At 38.3% G+C, this 26,662-nt stretch overlaps 5 protein-coding genes across 6 annotated transcripts; 2 read left to right on the top strand and 3 right to left on the bottom strand.

The window, feature by feature from the left end:
- Positions 1-210: 210 nt before the first annotated feature.
- On the bottom strand, positions 211-9,893 carry LOC117630975 (N-terminal acetyltransferase B complex auxiliary subunit NAA25). Of its 2 annotated transcripts, XM_034363861.1 has the most exons (19): positions 9,467-9,893; positions 9,212-9,368; positions 8,988-9,106; positions 8,811-8,885; positions 8,479-8,572; positions 8,240-8,358; positions 7,325-7,395; positions 6,768-6,909; positions 6,418-6,593; positions 5,916-6,118; positions 4,534-4,664; positions 4,301-4,377; positions 3,749-3,823; positions 3,435-3,627; positions 2,815-2,934; positions 2,592-2,730; positions 2,165-2,205; positions 1,751-2,005; positions 211-1,302 (listed from the first exon to the last, which is right to left on the bottom strand). In XM_034363861.1, exons 1-19 carry the CDS (start codon positions 9,611-9,613, stop codon positions 607-609), a joined length of 3,030 nt encoding a protein of 1,009 aa, XP_034219752.1. In that variant the 5' UTR covers positions 9,614-9,893; the 3' UTR covers positions 211-606. The 2 variants fall into 2 exon arrangements, with proteins under 2 accessions (XP_034219752.1, XP_034219754.1); XM_034363863.1 differs by lacking the exons at positions 9,212-9,368; positions 9,467-9,893 and having other exon boundaries at positions 8,811-8,881; positions 8,988-9,090.
- Positions 9,894-10,528: 635 nt separating this feature from the next.
- On the top strand, positions 10,529-15,741 carry LOC117631071 (sorting nexin 2B-like). The gene is made up of 5 exons (XM_034364016.1): positions 10,529-12,108; positions 12,200-12,409; positions 12,591-12,851; positions 14,137-14,223; positions 15,091-15,741. Exons 1-5 carry the CDS (start codon positions 11,014-11,016, stop codon positions 15,169-15,171), a joined length of 1,734 nt encoding a protein of 577 aa, XP_034219907.1. The 5' UTR covers positions 10,529-11,013; the 3' UTR covers positions 15,172-15,741.
- Positions 15,742-16,839: 1,098 nt separating this feature from the next.
- On the bottom strand, positions 16,840-17,837 carry LOC117631311 (PRA1 family protein B1-like). The gene has a single exon (XM_034364392.1). The coding sequence runs from the start codon at positions 17,723-17,725 to the stop codon at positions 17,078-17,080; it is 648 nt and encodes a 215-aa protein (XP_034220283.1). The 5' UTR covers positions 17,726-17,837; the 3' UTR covers positions 16,840-17,077.
- A 2,914-nt stretch (positions 17,838-20,751) lies between these two features.
- Positions 20,752-23,408, top strand: LOC117630993 (exocyst complex component EXO70B1-like). Its single transcript, XM_034363891.1, has one exon. The coding sequence runs from the start codon at positions 21,241-21,243 to the stop codon at positions 23,143-23,145; it is 1,905 nt and encodes a 634-aa protein (XP_034219782.1). The 5' UTR covers positions 20,752-21,240; the 3' UTR covers positions 23,146-23,408.
- Positions 23,409-24,333: 925 nt separating this feature from the next.
- Positions 24,334-26,035, bottom strand: LOC117632252 (GDSL esterase/lipase At2g30310-like). The gene is given in 4 exon segments (XM_034365689.1): positions 24,334-24,700; positions 24,780-25,041; positions 25,300-25,752; positions 25,754-26,035. Coding segments are annotated over 4 exon segments (1,143 nt in total). The 5' UTR covers positions 25,934-26,035; the 3' UTR covers positions 24,334-24,452.
- Positions 26,036-26,662: the final 627 nt, after the last annotated feature.

The raw sequence follows: 26,662 nt of genomic DNA, 5'->3' as shown, positions 1-26,662 counted from the left end.
GGTAATTCTGTGTTGGTTAAAACATTTTGGACTAAATTGAAAACTTGTGGAAAACTTAGTGACTAAAAAAGTATTTAACCCTAAAATCATTGAATAACTTTATAGGTAAGATCTAACGATGACTGACCACAAATTTTCCCTGAGAATCCAAGAACTCTACTCTAATCAGCTACATTTCACATTCAAATTTTGACTTGATAAAAGATAAAATATCAGACAATGCAAAATTGAATTAGCAACAAAAATGGGATGATACATTGTCAAAAAATTTATGCCTAAAAATACAAAGTTACAAGCCTGTGCAACTCTCTCACAACATATTGAGGAACAAGAAAAGAAAAACTACAATTGCCCAACAAAAAAATAACAGCAAAACTGCTAACAGACTGGCATTCAACCACAACCACCACCGTCTGCCCAAAATGGCAAAGGAAAAATCCCCAGATAATGGCAGACAGAAAAAAAAAAAATTTACTAACAAAATAAACTTCATTCTCCTTCAGTCTCTTGCCATGCTGAATCACAACAAAATCGGACAGGGTCCAAGGTTGAACCAGCACAAGAAGCACAGCACATGAAACTTCAAAATCACTTCATGATCATTCTTCAGACTTGAGCTATCTGATGTTTCAATGCCTGCAACAACTTTAATTTTGATTCACAAATCCGAAGAAACTCAGACAATACTGTACACTTCCCAGTTACTATCTTCCGTCCGACATCAACAGAACTCCAAGACTTTAATGCTTGGGGAATTCTATCACCAAGCTCTGTATCATCTTTGGATGACAAAAAAGTTTCTATTATCTGGAATACCTGCCCAGGGCCCTCATTCTGTCCTTTCTTCTGCAAAGCAGAAAGTAAAGTCTCCAAATTTTCATCCTCTGGCCTGTTGATCTGTTCTCTTAACCATTTCATAACTTTTTCCAGAGTATCACATAGAGACTGGACTGAATCACGTAAATGAGACAGACTGGACTGATCTGCAACACCAGTCTTCTTCTTCTTCTTTCCAGTTGGAAGGCATGACCGAAAGCAAGATTGAATTACAAGACCATGCCAGGCCAAGGGTTCTGTAATCAACTGCACCAAAACTGGGAGATCAACACAGGGAGAGCTAATTAGAGTCTCCATGGAGCTAACTTTCGCCGAAACATACTTCTCCAGCAGAGAATCCACACAGTGCCATGCTTGAGACAGACCTTCCTCTCCATTTGCCATCCCAATTTCATGGGAACTCAAGTTCCATGCATTCAGAAACACAGAAAAATTTATCCAGTCGATCAAGTCCAAACCAAAGACCTGCAACAAAAGTTGATTTTACATTAACATAATCCAAGTTGTCTGATACTTGAGTCGATTAATGGGTCAGTTTTTGAACTTAAAAGATTTCTTTTAGAGTAAATCTTTTGATTACAACTACAGTTCTTCCAAACTCTAAAGTAGAATAAGGCATTTACAATACTATGTGCAAGTTTTACATTTATAAAAATAAAAATAAGAATTATGGTCCTAGATAGAACTGAATCGATTCATTCAGAGTCGTACAGGTTAAGAAACAGCTCCAGTACCCACACAAGTATGAGTTTGTTCACTACTTCATACAAATTAAGACAAGTACTTAAAGCAATTGTTTTGTCTTCATGAACCACAGTGTGGCATATCAAACAAGGTTTGTCAATGCTTAGAGTATGAAGAAGAGAATGATGCCCAAAATTAGCATAGAATAAAAGTGGTGCTGCAATACTACCTCAAAAGACTTTAGGCCACTCGAGACCCCAAAAACCACTTCTATTGCATCATTTAATGAGAATCCCAACATTTTTGCATAGCACTCAAGCAAAAGCTTCAGTTCTGAGGGGACTTTAGGGTCAGATCTTGTTCCATTCACCTCAAGATTTTCCTTGAGTGAAGCTGAAGCGCTTTGTATGGACAGATAAATCATCCGAGGAAGAAGAGATTTCCTTTCAATAACCCTCCGTACATTTGCTTCCCTTTCTTTCATCTAAATTTGGAACCAGCAAAATACAATTTTAAATTACACGAGGCAATCACAAAATTAGATAAGTAGTGTTATTAATATAGAGTAACTTCATGGAACCAAGTTCACCAAATCACCAAATATAATATGCATATTACAATCGTACAAGACAGAATTTCATACCGTGTTCTCTCTTGGACAATAGGATATTCCTTCAAAAGGGCCTGAGACCACAGATAAATTTTTAACTTAGTTCTAGAAACTATCATAAGAGGAGAAAACAAGAACACAATAACATAAATTAAAGCACAAGAATTTCAATCAGATAGAATATAATGCTCCACTCTTCATAATGGTTGAACAAGTATCTGACATGATAATTTAAGATTGGGGAAACAATAATTACTCGGATCTTCATTAGGCATAGATCAACAAACACACACTTCCTCCACTCTTCATATAGGTTGAACAAGTATCTGACATGAGAATTTATGATTGGGGAAACAATAATTACTCGGATCTTGATTAGGCATAGACCAACAAACACATACTTCTACAAGGAAGAATCCTAAACTTTGTTCTTATAAGATAAACTGCACGCAACACTAACCTAAAAGATAGTTTCTTTCTGATGTTGGCCCCCACCATGGACGGGACTGCAAATCTTCATTGAATGTCAAAGATTTGGATCCAATCTCATTAGAGAGTTCAACAAAGTGACTTCCGCATTTCAAGCTTTCAAGAACAGTCTAAAAGAAACAAAATAACATAAACCTGTTATCTATCATAAGGAAGCACAGGCACTCCATGCAAAAGTTGCCAACATACATTACCTCTTCATCTTCAATGTTATCTGCATTCTGCTTTAACTGTAGAATGGGTGCTTCAACCCTCGCCACTAGATACTGATTAGAGTGTTGCAATCGTTCTTTAAACTGGACAAATTCAATTACCTGGAAAAAAATTATATTACCCTTGGTTTTGAAAAATCAAAATTTTAGTCTCAATATTAAATACAAGGTGCCAAGACCATCACTCCCCTCCTTTTGAATATGCAAGACACTTAAAATGCCTGAAATCTAATGCAATTGCATAAAAGATGGAGCTGAGTTTTAGTGACCACATTTTTAAGTAGGGACTTGATTATCAATATGGAAAGAAAACGTCAAGAGAGAGAGAGAGGGAGAGTTTCCTCCAAAACTTCGAGAAGGTAAGAAATCAACAAAGGAAAATATGCAGGGTTAATCTTATACATTGTCCAGCATATATATAGATTGGTAAAGCATATTAAGTCATGATATAGATATTTAAAGAATACACATAAACTCAACTTCAAATACAACCTGGAGTCTTATTTTAAAAACATTGCAACCTGGAGTCATGCAAGTTGTGTTATTAAGAACAAGAGCAGGTATGAAATGAAGATATGCATGCTGAAAAATATGTTGTGTACTTTTGAGTAATTTCTATGCCGATAGGCAAGAAATGTAAGGTCTGCAGATTCTCTTAAGTGGTCATCCATAAACTTGAGATAATCCTTTAGCAGATTATTTAGATCCGTCCAAAGAGGAGACACCAACATCTGGGGTAAAATATGGTGTGAAACAGTTTCCATCAAGATATTTTTCACATCCAGTGATTTAAACCTAAACAGGGAAAAAAGAAGAAGGAGTAAGGCATAGACTAAAATGTAGTAAATACAACATAAAAAATAAAGCCCAGTCATGGGCACTAATAAATTCTAAGAATAAATTAATAATTATTTACCATTCATATGCTAATGAAAGGGCACCTAAGTGAGAATACAAGTGCAGCAACAAGATCTTGTATTGCCATACATATCTGCCAAACAAACCAGATTAAAAAAATGTTATATAAAAAAATATAAAAAGATTCCTTAAAATAATAAATATAGGGATCAGACTGAAAGCTAAAATTTTAATACAATGGAGCTCAAAAATTAAAAAATATCTAAAACACTAACAAATTTTTTCCGAATGGACCAATCACATAAAAGTTTATCTATGAATACAAAACCATGCACAATTCCATTAACACGGAAGAAGTTCTATAGCAAAGTATCATTATTAGTTATGCACATGAAACCATGAAGCAAATAAAATTGCACTAAGGCTCCATGTGTTCAACTGGAAATTGGAGGCTTTGTAGACATACATATTGCTACCATAGTGATGAGGATGTTCTATGTGATAGGAGAAGGAAAGAAGATAACATATTATACTTAATGCAATGAACCGTAACATAGAGTTTAATGCTAATAAAAATGATAATAAAAATAACGACGACAAAAGTCCTCACCTTCGAATGGTCACGCCAAACTCCAACACCATAATTGCCTCAACAAAGTAACCGAAATTCTTAGTACGCCAGAATAACTATACCAAAAACCAGTAATAGTCAGACCAGCCTCAATTAAAATATATCTATGAATTGGGAAGTAAACATGTACACCATCAAAATTGGTTTTAGTTCAACAAAGTCAGGAAAAAATGCACACTCAACACAAAAGAATAAGCTTGTACATTATATACCTGAATCAACACATTGCACGCCATTGACAGCAGCTCCTCCCCATGCATGCTCTCTTGTGAATCCAAGTCCTTCGAAAGTGGAAGGTTTTTGCAATACATATCCACCATCTGCACAGCAGATCCCTCAAGTTCTGAGGAAGAATGGCTAAAGTTAATACTCTATGACTTAAATGGATAACTCAATAACAGAATTCTTATTGTCGAACACATAGTTAAAACAATCAGTCAAGTATACCAAACTCAAGACAAAATTAAGAAACGACCAGGGGAAATGAAAATTCAATTGAAAAATATTGAACATGAAATAGAATTGACGAAATAGGACACCAAAATGAAAACTCAACACCACCAACCAGGTTTATCAATGTTCATGACTAGGAGTTATTACGTGTCAACTAGTTACCCTATTCGGCATCTCTAAGTTGCCATATATCAAAGGCATTAGTCTTTCTCTTATGCTAAAGAAAAAATCACTTAAAGAAAAATTAGGAGATAAAATCAACAGAGACAAAGTCCTCAATGGAAGACCAAGAAACAGCGAAACTGGCATCGACTAGAGTATGAAACCAAAATGGACTTGAATGGAGAATATGACTCTCATAATCCTGAAAAGGCCATTCCATTCCTCTCCCTCCACAAATACTGCATAACATCATGAAGAATAGCTCCCAGCATTGCAATATTATGATGCCCACCAAAACCACCCAGCCAACAGCCAAGAAGAGCCACAACTGACTTGGGCATCAACAAACAATTGAAAAAAAAAAATTGGGACTCCCTAACAGAACAGTGCAAGCAGAGATGATCTACTGTTTCATCACTGCCTTTAGACAAACAACGCCAATCCAAAATAATTATGATATTCTTAGTGCCCCTGAAGATTATGAGCTGTTGAAATCTTCCCAAATAAAACGCATCCCACAACAAACATCCGCTTGTAAAGGGCTTTACAACGCCAAACGGACCCCATGGAAAGCCTACACCCTGCCCTCCTCTAAGAGTAGACATTAAGATTTAACGTCAAACTTACAACTACAATTCATCAACCATCCCATCCTATCTGCTGCATCTCTTCTAACCTTGACAGATTAAAGCAAATCCATTAGAGACATCTCTGACAACAATTCTCTCTTGCACAGCTCTCACAAAATAAGACACCATTTAATGTGCCTAAAACACCATGTCAGATAATCTGCAATCTGTGCACCCACAATTATGCGCGATATGAAATTTTGGGAAAAAGAACCCTCAGAGGACACTCCTCCAAGAAAATCAAGTTAGAGAAAATAATCCACCCCTTCCATATATTAGAGGTATTTTCTAAGCAAATACCATAAGGTGCAGTGGAAGAAATACAACAGATGCAAAATCAAGAGACACACCACCCACAGGAAGCTTGAACATGTTTCCGATCAATTCTTGAATTTTAAAGAGTGTTATTGACTGCCCAAGCACTTTTGTTGGCTCAGTTGAAAGGGAGCTAGAGCTTTCCTTTAACTTCCCCAGGAGTTCTGCCTTCTTATCAGGGGTTAAGACTTCAAGAAACATCTCAACATCAGAAGTGAAGCAGGCCAAGTGACCAAACCTGTGATGGACATAAATCAAATGGCAAAAATGAATCAGCAGTGTATGTGCATGATTTTCTAAAATAGACGAACAAATTGTTGTTACAATAAGCAAAAGTACATATCACGATAAACCAGCCTAGTTTTGAAAACAAAATGACTGCAGTATTATAAATCATATAATTAAGTTAATGATTTGTGTAAAGTGCATCAACTTGATCATTCTAACAGCCACAATGAACAACACAAGGAAAGCATATAAGTAAGTTGGGCAATTCCAAGTGAAAACTATGGAGAATATAGGAAAGCTGTAATATACCTGACAAAGTATTGGATTAGAGCATCTAAAAACTTCTCATCATCCCCCTTGCCATGTAAGTGCCTCCTCCTTTCAATTTCAATATTTGCCAAGTATGGACACCTTACAAAGTTATTGCCAATGTTTTCTAGTAACTTTAGCACAAATTCCGATGCATTTGACATACGAGAATCAAACTGCATTTCAATTTGCAATAATCAAATTCTGTACAAAAGATTGCAGCAAAGCTCTGCTAGAAATATGCATATCAGACAATGAAAACACGGAGGTAAAGATGCACCAGCGCCATTTAACTGTTTATTAGCAGATCCAACACAAAAAGAAAAAACAAAAAGAAGCGTAATTTGTACCATTTCGTCTGCCAAGCTTGAAATCTTGCACTCAACAAATTTCGGAGGATGAATTGGATCAGTGTTGTCCCTATTACACCAATTGCTGTCATCCTCCAGCAAACAGCCTAAGTAATGTAGGAAACACTCCCAATCATCAGGACTGCCAGATGAAAAAAACAATATTAAAGTTCAAAATCAGTAAATGAAAATAAAGTGACCAGAAAGAGAAAAACATCATATCAAAGCCCTGGATAGGAACAGGGAATCAATATCTGAATAACTTTTTTTTCAGTAGATATACAAGTTCAATATGCTGAATCACTGATACAGTACCAAATTTCAGTATTGTGGTGAACACATATGGACAAGGCATGAATCTAGAAAGTAGAAAAAGAAGAAGAACAGGGGAACTTGCATGCAGCGAAGGAAAATTTAGCATCACTAACTTGAAAGGAGTGCATAGAAACCCCATTAAGCCTTTTTAATAAAGCCAAAATCAAAATGAACGTAGCCAACCAGCAAATAATCACATAGGCAACATATGAAGGCATGCAAAAAAGATTCCACAATCATACCATAATTCTAGGATCTTTTGAAATATGATGGCAGCAGCAGCGTAGTCACCTGCCCGAGCAATAAGCCTCCCCTGTCAACTTAAAGTCAAAGTGGACAAGTTGGTAAGAAAAGCAAACAAGTGAAAGATCCATTCCAGCCAGTAGCTACAAGATTTAAAAGTTTTGACCGACAAAAGAATCTCAAACAGAGTAAATGGGTTATATGCAATCCTATAAAGTGCCTCATAGGTGTATCGTGGGACACAACATCATGGGAAAGTAAGACTATCAAAACTTCTAAAAGCTATAATGTAGGCTTCTTTTGTATTTGAAGGAGTTATTTCTTTACAGTAAATGAATAATTCAGCTATTCATCACCTCATTAAACTAGCTAAATCTTATCAAAAGCTAAACCTGTAAGGCATTCCAATTTTCACAAGCATTGAATTATTTTAAATTCATGCTAATTCTATGCAAGTTCAACGTACTTTTCTATGACAAAAGTGTCACTCTAGTAACTGAAATATGAAAATTTGCTGCATAAAACTCGTTTCCTATAGAACTCTTCATTGAAAATAAACAAAGAATAAGGAAATAAAATATATAGATTTCAATAGCAGTTTCAACATTAGCAAACAATAATATGACTAATACTTATTGCATCAAACGAACAGCATGCTTCCAAAAGCCCTCTTCCAGTACAAGTTATCACTCAAATTGAGTTTTATACATTTTTATGTGTTTTTTTGGCACATATCCATGTTTTTTTTTTATCTCATTACAATTCTTTTCCTAAATGAAATTTTCTTTTTAAAAAAAGGGCAAGGACATGTGGAAACATTTGTAGATACATACTCCATAGACATTTAGATTCAAATTTGAGAAATAGATAATCATTAATGTCCAGCATTAAGAAATGAAAGCGTTAGAAAGTACCTGTATTCGTAGCTTATCAACTTCAACCATCAAAAGTGACCCCAATTTTCCAGAAAGAATTTCCAAAGCATCCCCATATTTGGCTTGTTGTTCCAATATGGAAACATAGACCATAAGAGCTGAAGCAAATTACAAGCTTTTAGTGCAGAAATAAACAGCGTCCAACGAAAGAAAATTTATATTTGAGATAGGCAATGATAAATAGTGAGAAAAAGGCCGAAAAACACAACAATGTATACCTTCAGGCTCATGCAAGCTATGGGAGGCAACATGCTTCTTAATTAAACCTTCAGCTAAGACTAATAGCTTCTCTCCACCATTACCACAAAAGACCTAACAGAATTTGAAGCCATGTAATATCAGCAAGTGTATAACATGTTTTTACCTTTTTGTTCTTCCCATTTGTTAGAACAAGAATCAACACGAAGCACACATGATGAGAATTCCAGTAGAAAATGGCCGTAGTCTTAAAGGGAACAAAACAAATTATGGCCCTTGTTTGAAAGATTTGTCCAGTGAGAATTCTTTCTCCAATACACAAAAATAAGGGCGCAAAGAAAGACGGTGTTACCTGTAACTGGATGCTACACACTGCCCATAGCAAGAACCTTTCCTCTCCAACAAGTTTGTACATTTTTATAGCTGTCTGCCATAGATACAATAAAATAAAAATATATATAGCATCAAATCATACAAAAACAATAGGCACGGAGACACAGATTTCGTATAAAAGAATAGACAAAGCAACCTGTTGCTGCTTTACGAATGAGTATTCACGAACATAGCAGTTGAAAAGCCCCATCATGAGCTCCAAATTGTTGGCAAATCTCCCGCAAGCATATTCGTAACAGCTCGTAGCCATGTCCACTGGTTACAAAGAAAACAATAAGGCATTTGGCAATGTGTGCGTTCTGTTCTTGCTACAAGACGCTACAAAGATTTATATATATATATATATATGTATATACTGACAATGATCGAGCCGTTGGAAAACGATTTGCAATGTGCTTAGAGTGAGATCGTCCATCAAAACGGAGTCGTTTGAGTGCAGAAGCTCCTTGGCATTGAGGCAAACAGCAAATGCTTCGTCGGATTTCCCCATCCTTTCCAAGATGAGAGCTTTAAGCGCCTAGGAAACATTTAAAAGCGAAAGAACAGAACACGCCAACTAAGTCAGCGGTTTATGGCAGAGCAAGAAGCAAAACGACGGCGGATTAAGGCATTTACCAGACAGTAGGGCGAATTGGGATGCTTGGAGAGGAGCGTGGAGACGTGCTTGAGAGCGTTCTTGAATTGGCGAGAATCGATGGCGTCCCAAATGGGTCGGACCCGCCGCTCCGGAATTCCACCAGCCAACCCGAACTTGGACGCCATTGGAGAGGTCTGGTTTATTAGGTTTAGCAAGGCTCGTCGATTACAGAAGTTTGTCGAGTTTCGATTAGTTTGGTTGGAGATCACTTGCGCTACTTGAAGCTTCGGAAAGCCACGATAATGAGGAAGAAGCAACTGAAGTAAAGAAGTGGAAAAAAGAAAACCTAATCTGAGTGTTTGGATGCGGTGTTAATCAAATCTCCGGTTAGAAAATGATCCGGATCGTGCACCTCGTCCGAGTACCGGTTTACCATGACTCCGTTTGGACGTTTGGTTTGGGTTGATAAAAACGTATTGTAGATATTCCAATTGAGTCACGCATCCTCAAATAATTCTTATATATAATATATTTTAATAAAAGGCATACTTAATGTATAATATAGATGAATACAGATACTTGACCCCCCCAAAAAAAAAAAAAAAGATGAATACAGATAATGTTACTTGTAACACTATGCAACTGATTCATACATGTTATGTACATAATACCTACCCAATGCATTCGTATTTAATGACTCTTCCAATAAAGTGGAGATGGATTATACTAGACCAAATGATCATTACCATTTATTTAACATTTGAAATGAATAAAGTAGATGACTCTTCCATGTTGTATAATTGAGTTGTCTTTGACATTATGGCTTATTTTGTTGGAGAAAAAGATTATAGATTGCATTCACAAATGTATACCTAAAGATCATCAGTCACAATGATGAATATTAATATAATCAATACTCACATTTATACATGATCTAAGAAATTCCGAAAAAAAAAAAACCGCAAGCCTTGGAAAAGCTAAACATATACCTCACCTATCTGATGGAATAATTGACTGTTAGTGCTCATTTTAGGATATTAAATATGATAATAACATTAGTTACAAGTGTAGAATCAAATTATGAAAGTTTATAAATTTATATACTTGAAACATTATGTGTACTCAAACACTATCAAGTGATCTCATGGGAACTTAGCGTATCCAATACTTGTCATCATGTCAACCGAGTTCGAAATATGGGAAGTACCAATCCAAGTAAAAGCAAGTACAACACTCCAATGGCAAAAATATCCCGTCGTGAACCCGAAGATCCAACGAACTAAACCCGTCGTTTTCTCTCACGGTTTTATCGTTTCTCAGCCCACCCAAAAATCCATGTGACCTTCTCTCTCTTCCACCCTCTTCCGCTCGCTCAGTCCGATCGATCGTCTTCTCCAACCCACCTCTGGCACACCAGTCACACTTCTGCATGTCTCTCTGACCCCAAAATCCCTCAAAACCCTAAAATGCCCCTCACCACCTCAAATCAAGCTTTGCTTCAGTTTTTAGATTAATTGGAATTGCTTGCTTTGCTCCTGCTCTTTCTTTTTCCTTCTTCTTTATTGATTTCATTTTGGTGAAGGAGATGATGGGCTCTGAAAAACAGGGCATTGAAGAAGCCCAGCTCTACGCGTCCAAGGAAGAAATGGAAAATCTCGTGCTCGACGACCCTTTGAACGGCAATAAATCGTACTCGAGTTATCGCAGCACCATGTCGTCGCTCTCCGATACGCACCACCCTCTCTCCTCGTCGTCCCCGCTCGTCTCCGCCACCACCGCCGCTGCCCCAGCCGACGCCGATCCCCTAATATCGCCCCTACCGTACCGCGATCTCCGAAACCCTAACTCTGCCCCCGATAACTCCACATACCTCGACCCGCCTGCTTACGCCGACGTGATATTCAGTCCCTTCGATGCCGACACCATCGCCGAAATCAACGGCATCGAGAGCCCCAGCAAGAGCTCCGACAATTCGAGCTCGTACTCTCTCTCGCGATCTCCGTCTTCCACCTCCGAGTACATTAAAATCACGGTCTCGAATCCTCAGAAAGAGCAGGAGACCACGAATTCGATCGTTCCGGGAGGTAACACCTATGTCACGTACCTGATCACGACTCGGACGAACATTCCGGATTTCGGCGGATCGGAATTCGGAGTCCGACGACGGTTCCGAGACGTGGTGACGTTATCGGACCGGTTGGCCGAGTCGTACAGAGGGTTCTTTATACCGCCGAGGCCGGACAAGAGCGTGGTGGAGAGTCAGGTGATGCAGAAACAGGAGTTTGTGGAGCAGAGAAGAGTGGCATTGGAAAAGTACTTGAGGCGATTGGCTTCACACCCAGTGATCAAGAGAAGCGACGAATTGAAGGTCTTTTTGCAGGTTCAGGGGAGGCTTCCGCTGCCGTTGACCACTGATGTGGCGTCGAGGATGCTTGATGGGGCAGTGAAGCTTCCAAAGCAGCTGTTCGGGGAGAGCGGGGCGGTACTGGCGCCACAAGAGGTGGTTCAGCCGGCGAAGGGCGGGAGGGATTTGTTGAGGTTGTTCAAGGAGTTGAAGCAGTCTATGTCTAATGACTGGGGAGCTTCGAAGCCGCCGGTGGGGGAGGAGGACAAGGAGTTTTTGGAGAAGAAACAGAAGATGCAGGAGCTGGAGGAACAGCTCAGCAATGCGTCTCAGCAGGTAATGAATACTGAAATTGAATATATTGAGAGTTTTTTGAGTGATTAGTTTGCTTGCATTGAATACTCATGTTTTTGTTATAACTTAATAGGCTGAATCACTTGTGAAAGCCCAACAAGACATGGGAGAGACAATGGGAGAGTTAGGACTGGCGTTTATAAAACTGACCAAGTTTGAGAATGAGGAGGCATTGTTCAACTCTCAAAGAGTGCGAGCAGCTGACATGAAGAATGTGGCAACTGCTGCAGTCAAAGCTAGCAGATTCTATCGAGAGTTAAATGCTCAGACTGTCAAACATTTGGTAATTTTGCAGCCCTTTTTGTTATTCATTATGTTTCCAACTATAAGGTTAATTTGGTTATTAATGTGTGCATATATAGCATATTCTCTTTCAGTTCATATTCTCTTCAACTGATTTTCAATGTTACGTTAGAAGGAAACCAACAATTCTAATAATGATTTTCATACGATTTGTATTGCAGGACACGTTCCATGAATATCTTGGGCTTATGTTAGCTGTCAACAGTGCGTTCTCAGATCGGTCAAGTGCTTTATTAACAGTGCAGACTCTACTATCAGAACTGGATATGCTGCAATCAAGAGCTGAAAAACTTGAAGTTCAATCAAATAAAATATTTGGTGGCGACAAATCAAGGATTCGCAAGCTAGAGGAGTTAAATGAAACCATAAGAGTCACTGAGGATGCTAAAAATGTGGCAATCAGAGAATATGAGCGGATCAAGGTACCACTGTATCCCTGAAATTATTTTTAATGTACTGATACTTAGGATAATCTTTCCAATACTTGGTACTTAAAATATGCATTAATAAATCAGAAACCTTGCAAACTTTATCTAAACTTGTATGTGAAGGTTTTGCATCCCAAATGCTTCAGTGTTTTGTCCTGCCCCTGTTTCAGTTCTACTTTTGTTAAATCCTAGGTTGTTATGTTTGTTTCCTAGTGTTTCTTCCTCATTATGTATAGCTGTCCCTTTTGCCCTTGTAGTGCTAGCATTGTTCTCTCTTAATTGGTACAGGCATTGGTTTTTGCCGCACATACTTTCCTCATCAATTTTCATCTGCTGTTATGCCTAGCTTTCACAGATGCTTTCATTTGATTTATTTTGTATGCCTAGCCTTCTTGTCCTAAAATTGTGTCTAGCCTCACTCCCTCAAAGGAATTTCCTCACTCTGGTTATATGATAATCTCATAGCATTGAGGCACACATGTAGCTTGATTCACTTAGTGCTAGGAAATGATGGTATTTGGCCATGCTGTTCTTTGATACGTGGTTGTTGAGATGGGATTTGACAACTACTTCGTCTTTGTATCTTGTGTCTTCTATCTCCGCTCTGCTGATATGAGGTCTAGGAAGAGCCCAGCAAATTGCACCTGTATGAGGGTATTAGTTAATCCATCAAAGCTTACGAGTTGTGGCAGTCAACTGAGTGTATGAGGTGAAAGGCTTGGCTGTTCTTCACAGTGAGGGATGGGAATTATGCAAAGTTTGATCTTAAATAGTCTAGCTCTTGGATGTTATTTGTTGGTGCATGCAGAGGATGAAGAAGTATATGCTTCTGGAAGCCCAAGTTTCTTTTTATTTAAGAACTATTTTAGGGTAACTGAAATTGATCTTGTGCTTTTGCAAACCATCCTTGCATGTCTTGATGCTAAGAAATCTGCATATACATAAAGTTACAGTTGGTTTTGGTGTGTCTGTTCAGTTTCTGATGACAAATTATTGCATCTTTTTGGTCTCTTATAACTGCTTTATTTTCTCCCTCTGCGATTAAGGCTATCTAAATTATTACCTTTTAAAATTTCTTTCTGTTCTGGTGAATTGGGATGCCTTTTCAGCAGATGCAGTACGGATCTATTTGTATATTTGACATTTACTTGATCTTGATATTGGAAATTTTCTGATTGTATATATTTATTTTCTATTTGCATAGTTGCTATAGCTCCCCGTTCAATTGTCTCAATATATATCCTACCCAGAACTTAGAAATGATTATGATGAAATGCAGGAAAATAACAAGAGTGAACTTGAAAGGCTTGACAACGAGAGGCATGCTGACTTCTTGAACATGTTGAAGGGATTTGTGCTTAATCAGGTACTTACCGATTGCGTTCCTGTTCACATAGCTATGTAGAAAATTTGTCTTTTACCCTTCAAGAATCTGCATGTAAACGAATTTTGGTCTCCCATGAGTTCATCTGTGTTATATGAGATGAATAATCTGGCAGGCCCTTCTAGATAAAAATGTAAGCCGTAGTTATGGAAGTGAAAGAAATGCTGTAGTGATTTAGCCAAAGCATAGGATTGTTGAGATGCTTTAGTCCTTTAGTCAATTATGAGTTAATCTGCCAAAAGGGATGCTTTGAGTAAATGACTGCATGCAAGTGGAAGAGAGGCTAGTATATCTAGTAGGTAGCTTAGCCAAGAGTTGATTTGTAGCTGGGACTGACAGCTAAATATAAATTATTTTGGCACCATTGCATTCTGTTCAGTAATAACTGTTGATTAATCAGTACCCCACTTAAAAGGCAAGGTTGTTTAACAGAATTAATGGATCAATAGCAGGAATAACTGACTTTCCTCCCACTTCAGTTATGATTTAACATCTTTGGTTGGTGTTTGCCTTTTCTTTTTCTTGTTAAATCTTAATATTTGCAACAATTCCTTACTGAGACTGAGTTGACAGTACTTGTTTTCTTTGCACTTACTCTGTTATCGGCTTTGATTTCCCCCTTGCCTTATTTAGGACATAGGGTGCATGCTATATTTCTTATTTTGAGCCAAAGACAAGTTAAATGTAATTACCCCTGGCTTTAACATGTATCCGTGACCTCTAACGTGTGTATTATAGTGGCTTGTCATATGCAAGTCATTCTTTGAATATTTACTATTTCCATTTAGATCCTTTATTGTTGTTCTCACTCCCATGTAACGCATATTGTTCTGTTGTATAATGAAACAGGTGGGATATGCTGAAAAAATTTCAAATGTGTGGTCAAAGGTTGCTGAAGAGACCAGTTCGTATTCTAGAGAGAGCACTTGAACCGTGTGTTGCTGTAAATGAAATTTTCGCCTTTTATTTATTTTTCCTTCAACCCAATTGATACCCACTTCAAAGGAAATTGCCTTACATGCATAAGAATAAACTAAAAGAGAAAAATGGAGCACTTGGTAGTTTATAAATTTAACTTTCCCAAAGTTGTATCTGTTAGATATAGATGATCACACGATTTTAGATTTGAAAGTGTAAATTGCTTGCTACTTGTTTGATATCTGGAGCATTTTAATCCATGAGTTTCTGCATCTGAGTTGTTGGTGTTGGGTGGGAGAGATGGTCGGATGGCTTTGCTTGCTGGGTGCTCTGCTCTGAACTGTTTGGCTTCAATTGTTTGCTGATTTTTGGTTGCTTATTTGCCCAAAAGCCCTAATGCATTCAAATGGGAGATGTGCTTTACATCCTTCTGTTCACTGATAAAGTTCTTCGTCATGTAATTAAGCTTGGTTATTCAAATACTTGTTTAAAAGTGAACATGATGACGCGCTTTATTTGTTTGACATGCTTATATCTGTGGTTTCTTTGGAAGAAAATTTATTTACACTCATTCATGGGAAATGCTTTCAAATAGTACCATCACTGAACAAATTTCTTAAATAACACTTTTATTGTAGCAAATTGATACTTTGTCTAGTTCATAATAATACCATATAGAACTGATTGTTATTGAGATAATGGGACAATACTGACGATATCGAGATCAAATCGATGTGTAATGACACTATTTGTTATAGTAGTAGTGTTATTCGATAACTTTGCTGCACCAATAATAGTAGTAACCGTGTGTATTTCATTCATTGTATATGTTGTAAGTTGATGTTGTGATGTGAGATTGGGGGTTATAGTATCCTGTAGAGTGTTGTTAATCGAACCTTAAAATTAACTGAGTATACTCTATTATCAAAATATTTATTGAATTACTAATTTATCATAATATAAAATGATCAAAAAGGATATATGAAATTGTGAAACAAATATAATTTTAATAAGTACACAATGCTCGTCATATTCAACCCTAATCAAATGTAGAGAAGTTTTCGTATAATTTTAAGGGTCTTTGATATTTCAAAGGCTTAGAGCATCCTTACAAATACGGTGAAAGACAAGTGTTGGTGTTTTTCCATATACTTGATTCAACATCATCCATACAATAAAGTTGAAGTGGATGACCTTAAGATCCCAGGGTTTAAACTTTTCTTCTAACTTGGAAGCATCCAAAATTCTCACCGATTTTCGGATTGGTGATGATGCATTTCACTAATAATTTGATATAGATGTTTGAGTCTCCTCCACATATTTCGAAGAAAATCACAAGGATTTGCAAGAATCAAGCTTTGAAATGAAGGAGCTAGTAAATCTACTTCCACAATAACTTATGAAATTAAAGATTTTGATGCGAACCCAAAATTTGAAAAAATGGCAAGAATTCATGTTAAAAGTGAAACCTGATTTATGATTGACACTAAAGTGTTGTGTGATAGAGTGTATTAGAGTGTACAAGAGGTATTTTTGGTAATTAAATAAAGTGTACTTAATTAATTTTACATTTTGATTAAAATATTTAGATGTACTTAGGTCAAAGAGTATACTCATTTAATCATCTTCATAAATAAGCAAATTTATTATCTATACACATAAGAAGAAAAGACCTTAATGTATGTTAAAAGAAAAAAGGCTATGGTATTAGAATTAATAAAATCAGATACAATTAAAATTGCCATCAATTAAACAAAGAAAAATGCAAACTTGAGAGAACAAAAGAAATTATCTTTAAGTAATGAATATCCCTATTATAACCAGATCTAAGCACCTATGACCCGACCCACGGGAGTGTGATACTGTGTAGCTAAGCAGTATGTACGTCTTCCGAGTCCCGACCATAAACCATCACAACCTAGACACGTGACATCACACTGGCACTCGCAGAACCAAACGAAGGGTCCCCACCGCCGAATATTGAAGTGAACCCGGAAGCCAACGGCTGCTGATCGTCGAGGAACAGATCCTCGGGATCTCTAAATGCACCGTGAGCGCACACGATCACTACCCCCACCATCACCGCCGTCAGAATCAGCGACAATACGCTCGTAAGCAAGATAGCGATCAGCGTCGCGAGGCCCAACCCGAACAAGGCCTGGGTGTCCGAGAACGTGCGGCCGAAGATCACTAAAGGCTGATCGGACGGTCGAAGCACGTAGAGGAAGATCCATGCGCCTGAGAGGGTTACTAGGGTGAGGAGAGAGAAGGGGTGGGAGATGAGGGAGTAGGCGAGTACGACCGCGACTACGATTAGGTAGTTGACGCGGAAGTAGGCGGCGTTCTTGCGCACCCGCGAGGCGGCCTCGGAGAGCGAGCCCGGTCTGGAGAAGGCGGTGCGGTCGATGAGCTCGGTCCAGGGGCGGCTGTTGGAGAGCGCGTGGCGGGAGAGGCCGGAGAGGCGCGTGAGGATGGGTCGGAGGGATGGGATCGGGATGGTGAAGGAGGATTGGGGGTTGTGGGAGGATTGTTGGGATGAGATTGGGATCGGGGGAGGCGAGGACATTGGTGTAACTACGAGAGAAATTTGGGCGCACGATTGGAAGAAGACTGAAGAAGACTGGCGAGGCTTTTTCAGAGATTTGGATTTTATTTGGGTCGAATGGTAAAAACTAAAAAGAGAGGTTATATAGGATTATTTTGGGGTTGGAGAATCTGTAGCCGTCGATAAAGGGATGGACGGTGATTATTATATTGTGGAGTTTTGTGTGTTGCGAAGCATTTGGTTTGCGTTGCTTGGCCAATCACGTGGGATGGGCGATCTTTTTATTTTTTATTTTCTTATGGATTATATCACGTGGACAGATCAGGTCTTGGCCATAAATAGTGCCTCATCAGCAGTGTGTCGCATATGTCTCTTCTTCAAGACAACCCATTGTCCTGAAAAAATAGGGATGAAACAATTTCTTGCCCTCTATCTCCGAGATTTACTTGATATCTCTAAGATTCATCTGATAGTGTCAAGATTTTCTTGATAATCAGGAGACTTCATGTTGATACCATATTTGGAAAATGGACCAAAGTTGATTTGTTTTTCAAATAAAATTACGTTAGACCTAAGTTCAATTTCTTCCTTTCAAAACCAACGAAAAGGGTCTTTTTGGATTTGGGCCAGTAATTGGTAAAATCCACTCAAAAGTCCAGATTGCGAAAAGACCTCAATCTTAACCCACACTAATAGCATGTTTACTAATCTGTAATTGAATTATGATGAATTGAATTGAGGAGGAGTTGGATTGAGGAGAATTAGATTCCGGATTCCTATTGAAATTGTTTACTAAACCATATGGATTGAGGGGAGTTAGATTCCGGATTCCTATTGAAGTTGTTTACTAAATCATATGGAATTTAGGTAAGAATGGTACTAATTATTCAAATATCCTCTTTGTTAGGTTAAAGTAGATGACAAGTTTGGAATTTTAAAATTATGTGAGGATAATGGGTAAAAAAAAATGAATTCCTAATAGATTTGTTCTCCATGAATTAGAATACCACCTCCCATTCAAGAATTCAATTTCTCCAAAATCAGGAATTCAATTCCTAATTTTGTGTAAGCCCTATTTACTTTTCAATTCCTTGATGTGAAGTAAACGTAATAATCTTCTATAGGTGGAATTCAATTTCTGATTAGTAAACACACCATAAAGTTAGAAAATTGGTAACTGTTACCAATTGACCTATGTGGCGGTCTAAAGATGGTTCTCACCATTAAGAATGACTTCATAGCTATCTCTTTCAGCAAGAAAGCGGGCTAGATAACTGACGCCAAAACCCCGAGGAATTGTCTTTCGACTGGTTTTCTAGCTGCGAAAAGATGACAAATAATAGGGATATCCCTTGAAACCAGTGTTTTCATCTGAGATATTTTTTCTCCTACATGTGGATTGACTCATGATGACAAATCGGCATCTGACTTTGAACAACACTGAAGTGTTATAATCCAGTCTTCAATGTCATCGTTAAAGATTTTCTGCCTATAAATATAGAGGCTCTACAACAACACTCAAAGACTCTCTCTCCAAAATCAGACGCAACGTCTTGTGAACACTTAAATAAACTTCAAGATTTTCAAATAGCCAACTTGCTGCTCAGATACCCAGTTGACAACTCATGCGTTTATCTGCTATGCCATCTTTATGGTATGATTCTTGTTTAAATAGTCAGTCTAGTTTCCTTCTAAATATATGAGACTTGTACAAATTGGATAAGAGAAATCTCCAATTTCTTCAATATTGTAACTTGTTCTTTAAAAAATAGCTAAATGGAGAAATATTTAGCTTTTATTTTAACTTGTTATTATGTTGGAGTTGGATAAAAAAATCTTCAGCTTCTGAAACTTTATTATCTCTATAATTTATCTTAATCGCACTTTATATTTCTGCCATTTATCTTTTTTGTATCTTACTTTCCAATAATTTACTTTTCCGTATTTTTATATTTAAATCTTTAGTTATAACTGTTCATTACTTGATAGACCCAGAACAAGAGTTCTAGGCCCGACGAGCGAGTGCACGAGCAGTTACTAATGACATTAATTGGGAAAGAAGACGATGCAGCCGAAACATAAGTGCACAGTGAATAAAAACCTCAACTCCCAACCACTCTGCATTAATTAATAAATATACAGTGAGAGAATGGACGCCATTTTTATTGGTTTTCTTTAAGCGTGCACTTCCAAAGCTGGTCTAAAACTAAATGCTAAACGCGTAACCTGAGACAGTCCACTGTATTCGTAGCTGAGACACTCTACCCACCACCACGTGGCATTTTATTTTATTTCTAAATAAACCCGATAAGCTCACAGTAAAGCAACACCCTGCCGTCCAGATTTTTCAAGTGTCGGTCTCCACGTCTTTTAAATTCCAGTCATCCATAAAATAAAATGCTTTAGACCAAGCCCAAAACAACAAAAACCCCTTTACTTTTACTTTACTTCACTTGTCCTAATCCAAATAAAGTCTAAAGCTCCAAACCCGTTCAACCTTCTCCACTTTAAAATTCCACCACATATATATATATGTAGAGTCCATTTTTATTGAAAAATTATTCAAATAATTTTATTTGAGAGACATCTTTTAGGATCTTCTACGATTTTTTTTTCAACGATCGAAATCATCTATTTTTTAAGTCTATATTCATAGATCATCCTTGAAAAAAATTAGACAAATTAGAAACTGTTTCGATATTCAATTGTGTCTTACAAAATCAATGAACATGATACTTCAAAAAAGTACTAAAATTTCAATAATTCAATTGAGTGGTCAAATGATATCGAATTCAAGTGATTTTTTGTAGAGATGATATTTGAATGAGTATCTACAAAAGAGATAGTTTGAATTAGTAAAATACAATACAGAGTGAGCCCTACAATGATATCCCTTAAATAAGCTAATTTGAAGAATCTCTCAGTAGAAGCTCTCTGTATATATATATATTTATAGTTACAAGAAATTTTTTTTAAAACTATTCTAATATACGACAAAAAATATTTGAACCTGATAAAAAGGTGTTTGAAATCAATAACATACACACTACTTTAATCAACTGAATTTACATTTACAAACATCCCCACTTCTCACTCTTTCTTATCCATTCCATTCACTCAAATTTTTAAAAAAGCAGTCCAGAAAATTAAAAAAATCCAAGAAATTCAAAAGTCCAATCCAAAGGGGCCCCAAGAGAATCCACCAAGCAAAAATTGCCCACAAATATCTTTTCCCTCTTCTTCTTCTTCCCCCCACCACCAAACCGCGTGTTTTCCAATCACCTTCCACGAACCTCTAAATAATACTATTCAATTTCAACTTCGGCAACCCCCATTTCACGGCTTTTGGCTTTTTGGTTATTAATTACAACAAAATGAAATTATGAAATCTCTGAGAATCAAAACCATCCTCCTATTTTTGCTCTCAATATCGTAACCCTAAAATCTCCCTACACTGACCTAAAATCAAACACCTACAGGACTCTCTAACACTAACTCTTTACACAAGACGACCGATTTTGTTTCAACATCCAAAAATGGCTGAGAACGGCGAGGAGAAATTGCTAGCCGTGGCCCGACACATAGCCAAGACACTGGGCCACAACGACAACATGGCCGACGATATTTTGCAGATTTTCTCCAACTTCGACGGCAGGTTCTCTCGCGAGAAATTGGCTTCCGAGGACGAGGACCGCCCTCGGAGCTGCGCCGCTCTCGAACTGACGCTCAAGTCCCTGGACCGTCAGATCTCCCAGTACGTCGCCGCCGACCATCCGATTTGGTCCGACTCGGCCGATTCCTCGGCCTTCCTGGACTCGATCGACGAGCTCATCGCCACAATCAGGGACTGGACGCCGCTGGCCGTCGACAAGTCCGTCGGCGTTTGCCTCGCGCGCGCCGAGGACCTCATGCAGCAGGCCATGTTCCGCCTCGAGGACGAGTTTAGGTCCCTGGTCGAACGCGGCGGCGAGTCACTCGAACTCAGTCGCGCGTACCGGAGCGAGTCGAACGGCAACTTGTCGTTTGACTCGGGGGACGACGAAGAGGAAGAGGAGATGATCGGAAACGGCGAGGACCACCAGATCCCTACGGCGCAGCCGATTGGGGACTACGACATCGTGATCGATGCGCTTCCTTCTGGAACCATCAACGACCTCCACGAGATCGCGAAGCGCATGGTGACCGCGGGGTTCGGGAAAGAGTGCTCGCACGTGTACAGCAGCTGCCGGAGGGAGTTCTTGGAGGAGAGCTTATCGAGGCTAGGGTTGCAGAAGCTGAGCATCGAAGAGGTTCAGAAGACGCCATGGCAAGACCTCGAAGACGAAATCGAGCGATGGATCAAATCCGCCAACGTAGCGCTTCGGATTCTGTTCCCGAGCGAACGTAGACTCTGCGATCGCGTCTTCTACGGCCTCTCCTCTGCTGCCGACCTCTCGTTCATGGAGGTTTGTCGAGGCTCGACGATTCAGATTCTCAACTTCGCCGACGCCGTAGCCATCGGAAGCCGATCGCCGGAGCGTTTGTTCAAGATTCTAGACGTGTTCGAGAGCTTGCGGGATTTGATGTGTGAGTTCGAGTCCGTGTTTTCGGATCAGTACTGTTTGTTTCTCAGGAACGAAGCGATGACGATTTGGAAAAGGTTAGGCGAAGCTATCAGAGGCATTTTCATGGAGTTAGAGAATCTGATCAGTCGCGATCCCGCCAAAACCCCAGTTCCTGGTGGCGGACTTCATCCTATCACTCGATACGTGATGAATTATCTCCGAGCAGCTTGCCGATCGCGCCAGACGCTCGAGCAAGTTTTCGAGGACAGCACTGCGGTCTCTCATCAACCCAAGGTCGATGATCGATCCTCGTCTTCTTCGATGTCAGTCCAAATGGCATGGATTATGGAGCTTTTGGAGAGCAATTTAGAGGCCAAGTCGAAGATTTACAGGGACCCTGCTTTGTGCTATGTTTTCATGATGAACAACTCGAGGTACATTGTACAGAAAGTGAGAGACAGCGAATTAGGATCACTTTTGGGAGACGATTGGATCCGAAAACACACTGCGAAAGTCCGGCAGTACCATGTGAATTACCAGAGAAGCTCATGGAGTAAGGTGTTGGGGGTGTTGAAGCTTGAGAGTGGCTCATTGGCACCCAATGTTGCTGTGAAGTCCATGAAAGAGAAGCTCAAATTGTTCAACATATACTTCGATGAGATCTGTAAAACTCAATCCAATTGGGTCGTTTTCGATGATCAGCTCAGGGACGAATTGAGAATTGCCCTAGCGAAAATCTTGTTGCCGGCGTATCAGAACTTTATCGGAATGTTTCAGAATGTGCCAGAAATCGGGAGGCATGACAAGTACATTAAGTATGCTAATGAGGACATCGAGGCTAAGATTAACGACTTGTTTTGGGGCAGTCGAGGATCCGCCGGCGCTGGCCGGAAGTGAAGAAGCTTAAGCTGCTAGTGATGGCTGTCTGTATGTACTCAAAAAAGGAAGTTTACAACAAAAATTTTGTTTATGTATTATTGAATGGTCCGAAAGAACTTGTGACCACCTTGTACCCTAGATGTTTGCTTGTGTGTAGTACAGTTTTTCTTTTTCCCCCTCCCCTCTTATTTGTGAATGCCATAGATTGGTGCTGTTATCAATCTCATAAGTTTTGGTTTTACTATTTTCATTGGAAATCATAGGTTTTGGTGTCCTCGTAATTTTCTTTTGTTGCATAGCAATTGCTGTTTTGCTGTCTCTGCTGATTAAACACATTCCTGCAACTAATTTACATGACCCATAGTTTTCCTGCAACTAATTTACATGACCCATAGTATTTTTCGGGTTTGAAAACCATCTATTAGTAAGCGAAGAGAAAGTTTGATTCATAAGTAAATATGTCATAATTATCGGATAGGAAGTACTAAGAGCATTCACAATCTTGCTCTTTATTTTTCAGTTAAATTTTAGTTTAAAATATATAAAAATTATTTTAGGAGCTCTCTATAACATTTAAACTCCAATTATGCTCTCTATTTAGAGAGTCATAAATGTTATATCTTTTTTTTAATTGGTCAATCTTTATTAAAAATAATATAAAAAATAGTTAGCATTAATTAAGGGTTTGAAATACTTATTAAATTATATGGAGCCATTAGAGGTCTCTCTATTTTAGGGAGTATGTTTGGAGTTGTATTTTTCCAATTCCTACCTAAAATTTGTCTGAAATGATGATTTAGAGTCCATTGTAGATGCTCTAATAACTATAAAAATTTGCTTTCTAGGTGTGCGTAATCTCAATAAGTTGTGCAAGAAATGACAACGCCAGGTTTTGCTTGTGCTCGCAGACTGTTCGGTTCACTGACTTGGCAACTTGTTAAAACCCTTCAAATTCAAAAGAAAAATGGTGGTTCCTGACGGTGATGGGGGTGGGGGTGGTAGGTCTTGTCTGCAACTTTCATCAGTGTCTGCAACTTTCATCAGCAACCCACTTGCCAAAACCCGACAATGGTTTATGGAAGATATATTTTGGCATAGAAAACCAGTTAGAAGAAATACTTTTATGACAGCTTTCTTGGTGTCATTATAAGTACCCACATTTACATATTCATACTTCAAGAAATCAACATAACACAGAAATTTATAGATTTAATTGGGCTGCATTAATATTGGCGATTTCCATTTTCCCTTGATAGTTGCATAGAAATCAAGTAAATGACTTTACAAACCAGATGTATATGGAACTCGAACGGAGAAGTTCATTATCAGTATCGATCATCTGTTAGATCGGATAGACTAATCAACTGCTGTGATTGATGATCATAAGCAAGCTTTGGAAGGACTTCCTTCTCCAAGTACTTAGAAATGTAGTGGTAGGCAGCTTCACTGGGATGTATGCTGTCCCAAAATAAGTACTCCAAGTCATTGGCACATAGTGGTGTCAATGCATTGCACAGAGGCCCTGCTTCCACAAGCCCTGTACCACAGCAGCCTCTCTTTGTTTCCACAAAACCTTTATGCACAAGAAAGAACCAATAATTTAATAATCATATTTAAACTCAGATTAATAATTTAAAATAACTTTTGCTCACCAAATTTTTGTGGATTGTTGATCATGTCAGTTAATGGCTCATAGACATCTGCATAGACAATTTTGCTCCCTGGAAAGAGTGACTGTATCTTGGGCAATAGTTTTACAAGCTTTTGGTTGTAAATTTGGGCATCTGAATTCTCATTGTCTACACATATTCTATTCTTTGGATTTCCAGATTTTGCAGTTATTTGTATGGGCAGGCAGCCTATTGGAGGAAGCCCTGTTATTACGATTTTTCTGCATCCAAGCTCATATAGTTCCTACATACATATATATATATATATATATAAATAGACATGAAAAATTATTGTAAATTAATAATAAGTACATGTTGAATACAATATATATTTCTGAAAAAGGCTTGATGTTACACATATGTGCTTGTGATGAGATGCTTCACATGTTTAAGATCTTTCTGAAAGCTCCAAATTACAGCTTTGACAAAAAAAACAGAATCACATGCAAAAAATAAAAATAAAAATTGCATGTGAAAGGGATAGGAATTTATCATACTTTACCTTAATGAACATTTGTAGCTTTTTCTGCAGAAAATCTTGGTACCCAGTAATGTTGAACTCTAATCTTCTTGTGGGTATGTCATAGATATTAAAACCAAAGTCATTGGTACCTGCACTTATTATAACAAGTGCACGATTAATTAACTTGTCAGCCTCCTTTTCCCCCAAAATCCCCTCAACTCTCACAATGTATTTCTTGAACAACTCTATCTGCTCTGAAAATGGTATGATCCCGACAACGGCAGCAGTTATATCATCGTATCCAGATCCCCCTGACGCAAAGCTGACACCGGTGACAAGGTCGTTGTTTGAAAGGCTTGGATCAAGAAAAGGAGGAACGGCTTCTTTGATCTTTAAGAGGGAGGCAATGAAGTCAGGGACAAGTTTTCCATTAGAAAACCTGCCTGTTGGAACTTTACCAGGAAAGTCTTTGCCATAGGGGAAATGGTTACCCCTTGGCCACTGTTTTGAGGTAATTGTTGTTGCCAGTGTCCACTGTTGAATCACCAAAGACTAGAATGGCTGGGAATTTTGGTGAAGGCCTTGTGGCATTGACACTGCATGTGATCCAAAACCAAATGTGCATGAGAAAAAGTGTTGTGGGTGCCATTTTTTTCACTTGTTTTTGCAGCATCTTTTGGATTTATAGAGTTAAAGGTCATCAAATCAAAGTGTTGTATTGAGAAACATGGAACCATGGAACCATGAAGAATTAATTTGGCCACAGAAAATGAAGATGAAGATAGAAACGTGACATGGAGGCCAAGTTATATATGTAAGTTTCTTGAAACATTAGTGGAAAGGAAGGATATATAGACTTACAGTGTGGTGCCGGTTGATTAATTTGTCAGTAATTTGTTGCAGGATTATGCTTTTGGTTTTTTTTTCTTCTGTATTTTGGGGTTAGGTATGGGTTGTTTTCGTTTGTGAATGACATTTTCCACTCATTTTGTGATGCTCTGCTACGTCTACCCTTCGTGTAGTCGAGGCATAGGTTCTCTTTTGTTTGAAGGGACACAACAACATAGAATTTAGAACTTCTTTCTTTCTTTCTTTTGTCCATTTAACCGATAACCAACAATCAAAGGTGTGGATTACCCCACGTGCCCCAACTACTCATCCAATGATCCATAATAAGTGGCGCATCCATGCACCAGGCACATTGTAGAATTTTCCCATCTATAATAAGAAAATGAAATATCCAAGGTATATCTAAATGGATTACTCAAAAAGAGAAAAGAGAAAAGGATAAGGGAAATTAGTTATGTCAAGATTGTTTTTTCCTTCTTTTAAATACATGTGATAATTTAATCAACGGAAAAGAGAATTCGAACTTATGTGCAAAGGGCGGACTCACTCCTCT

Source organism: Prunus dulcis, chromosome 6, assembly GCF_902201215.1.
Source record: "Prunus dulcis chromosome 6, ALMONDv2, whole genome shotgun sequence".
Classification (NCBI taxonomy): Eukaryota; Viridiplantae; Streptophyta; class Magnoliopsida; order Rosales; family Rosaceae; genus Prunus; species Prunus dulcis.
Note: the sequence above shows the minus strand (reverse complement) of the source record. Positions and strands in the feature narration are given on the sequence as shown.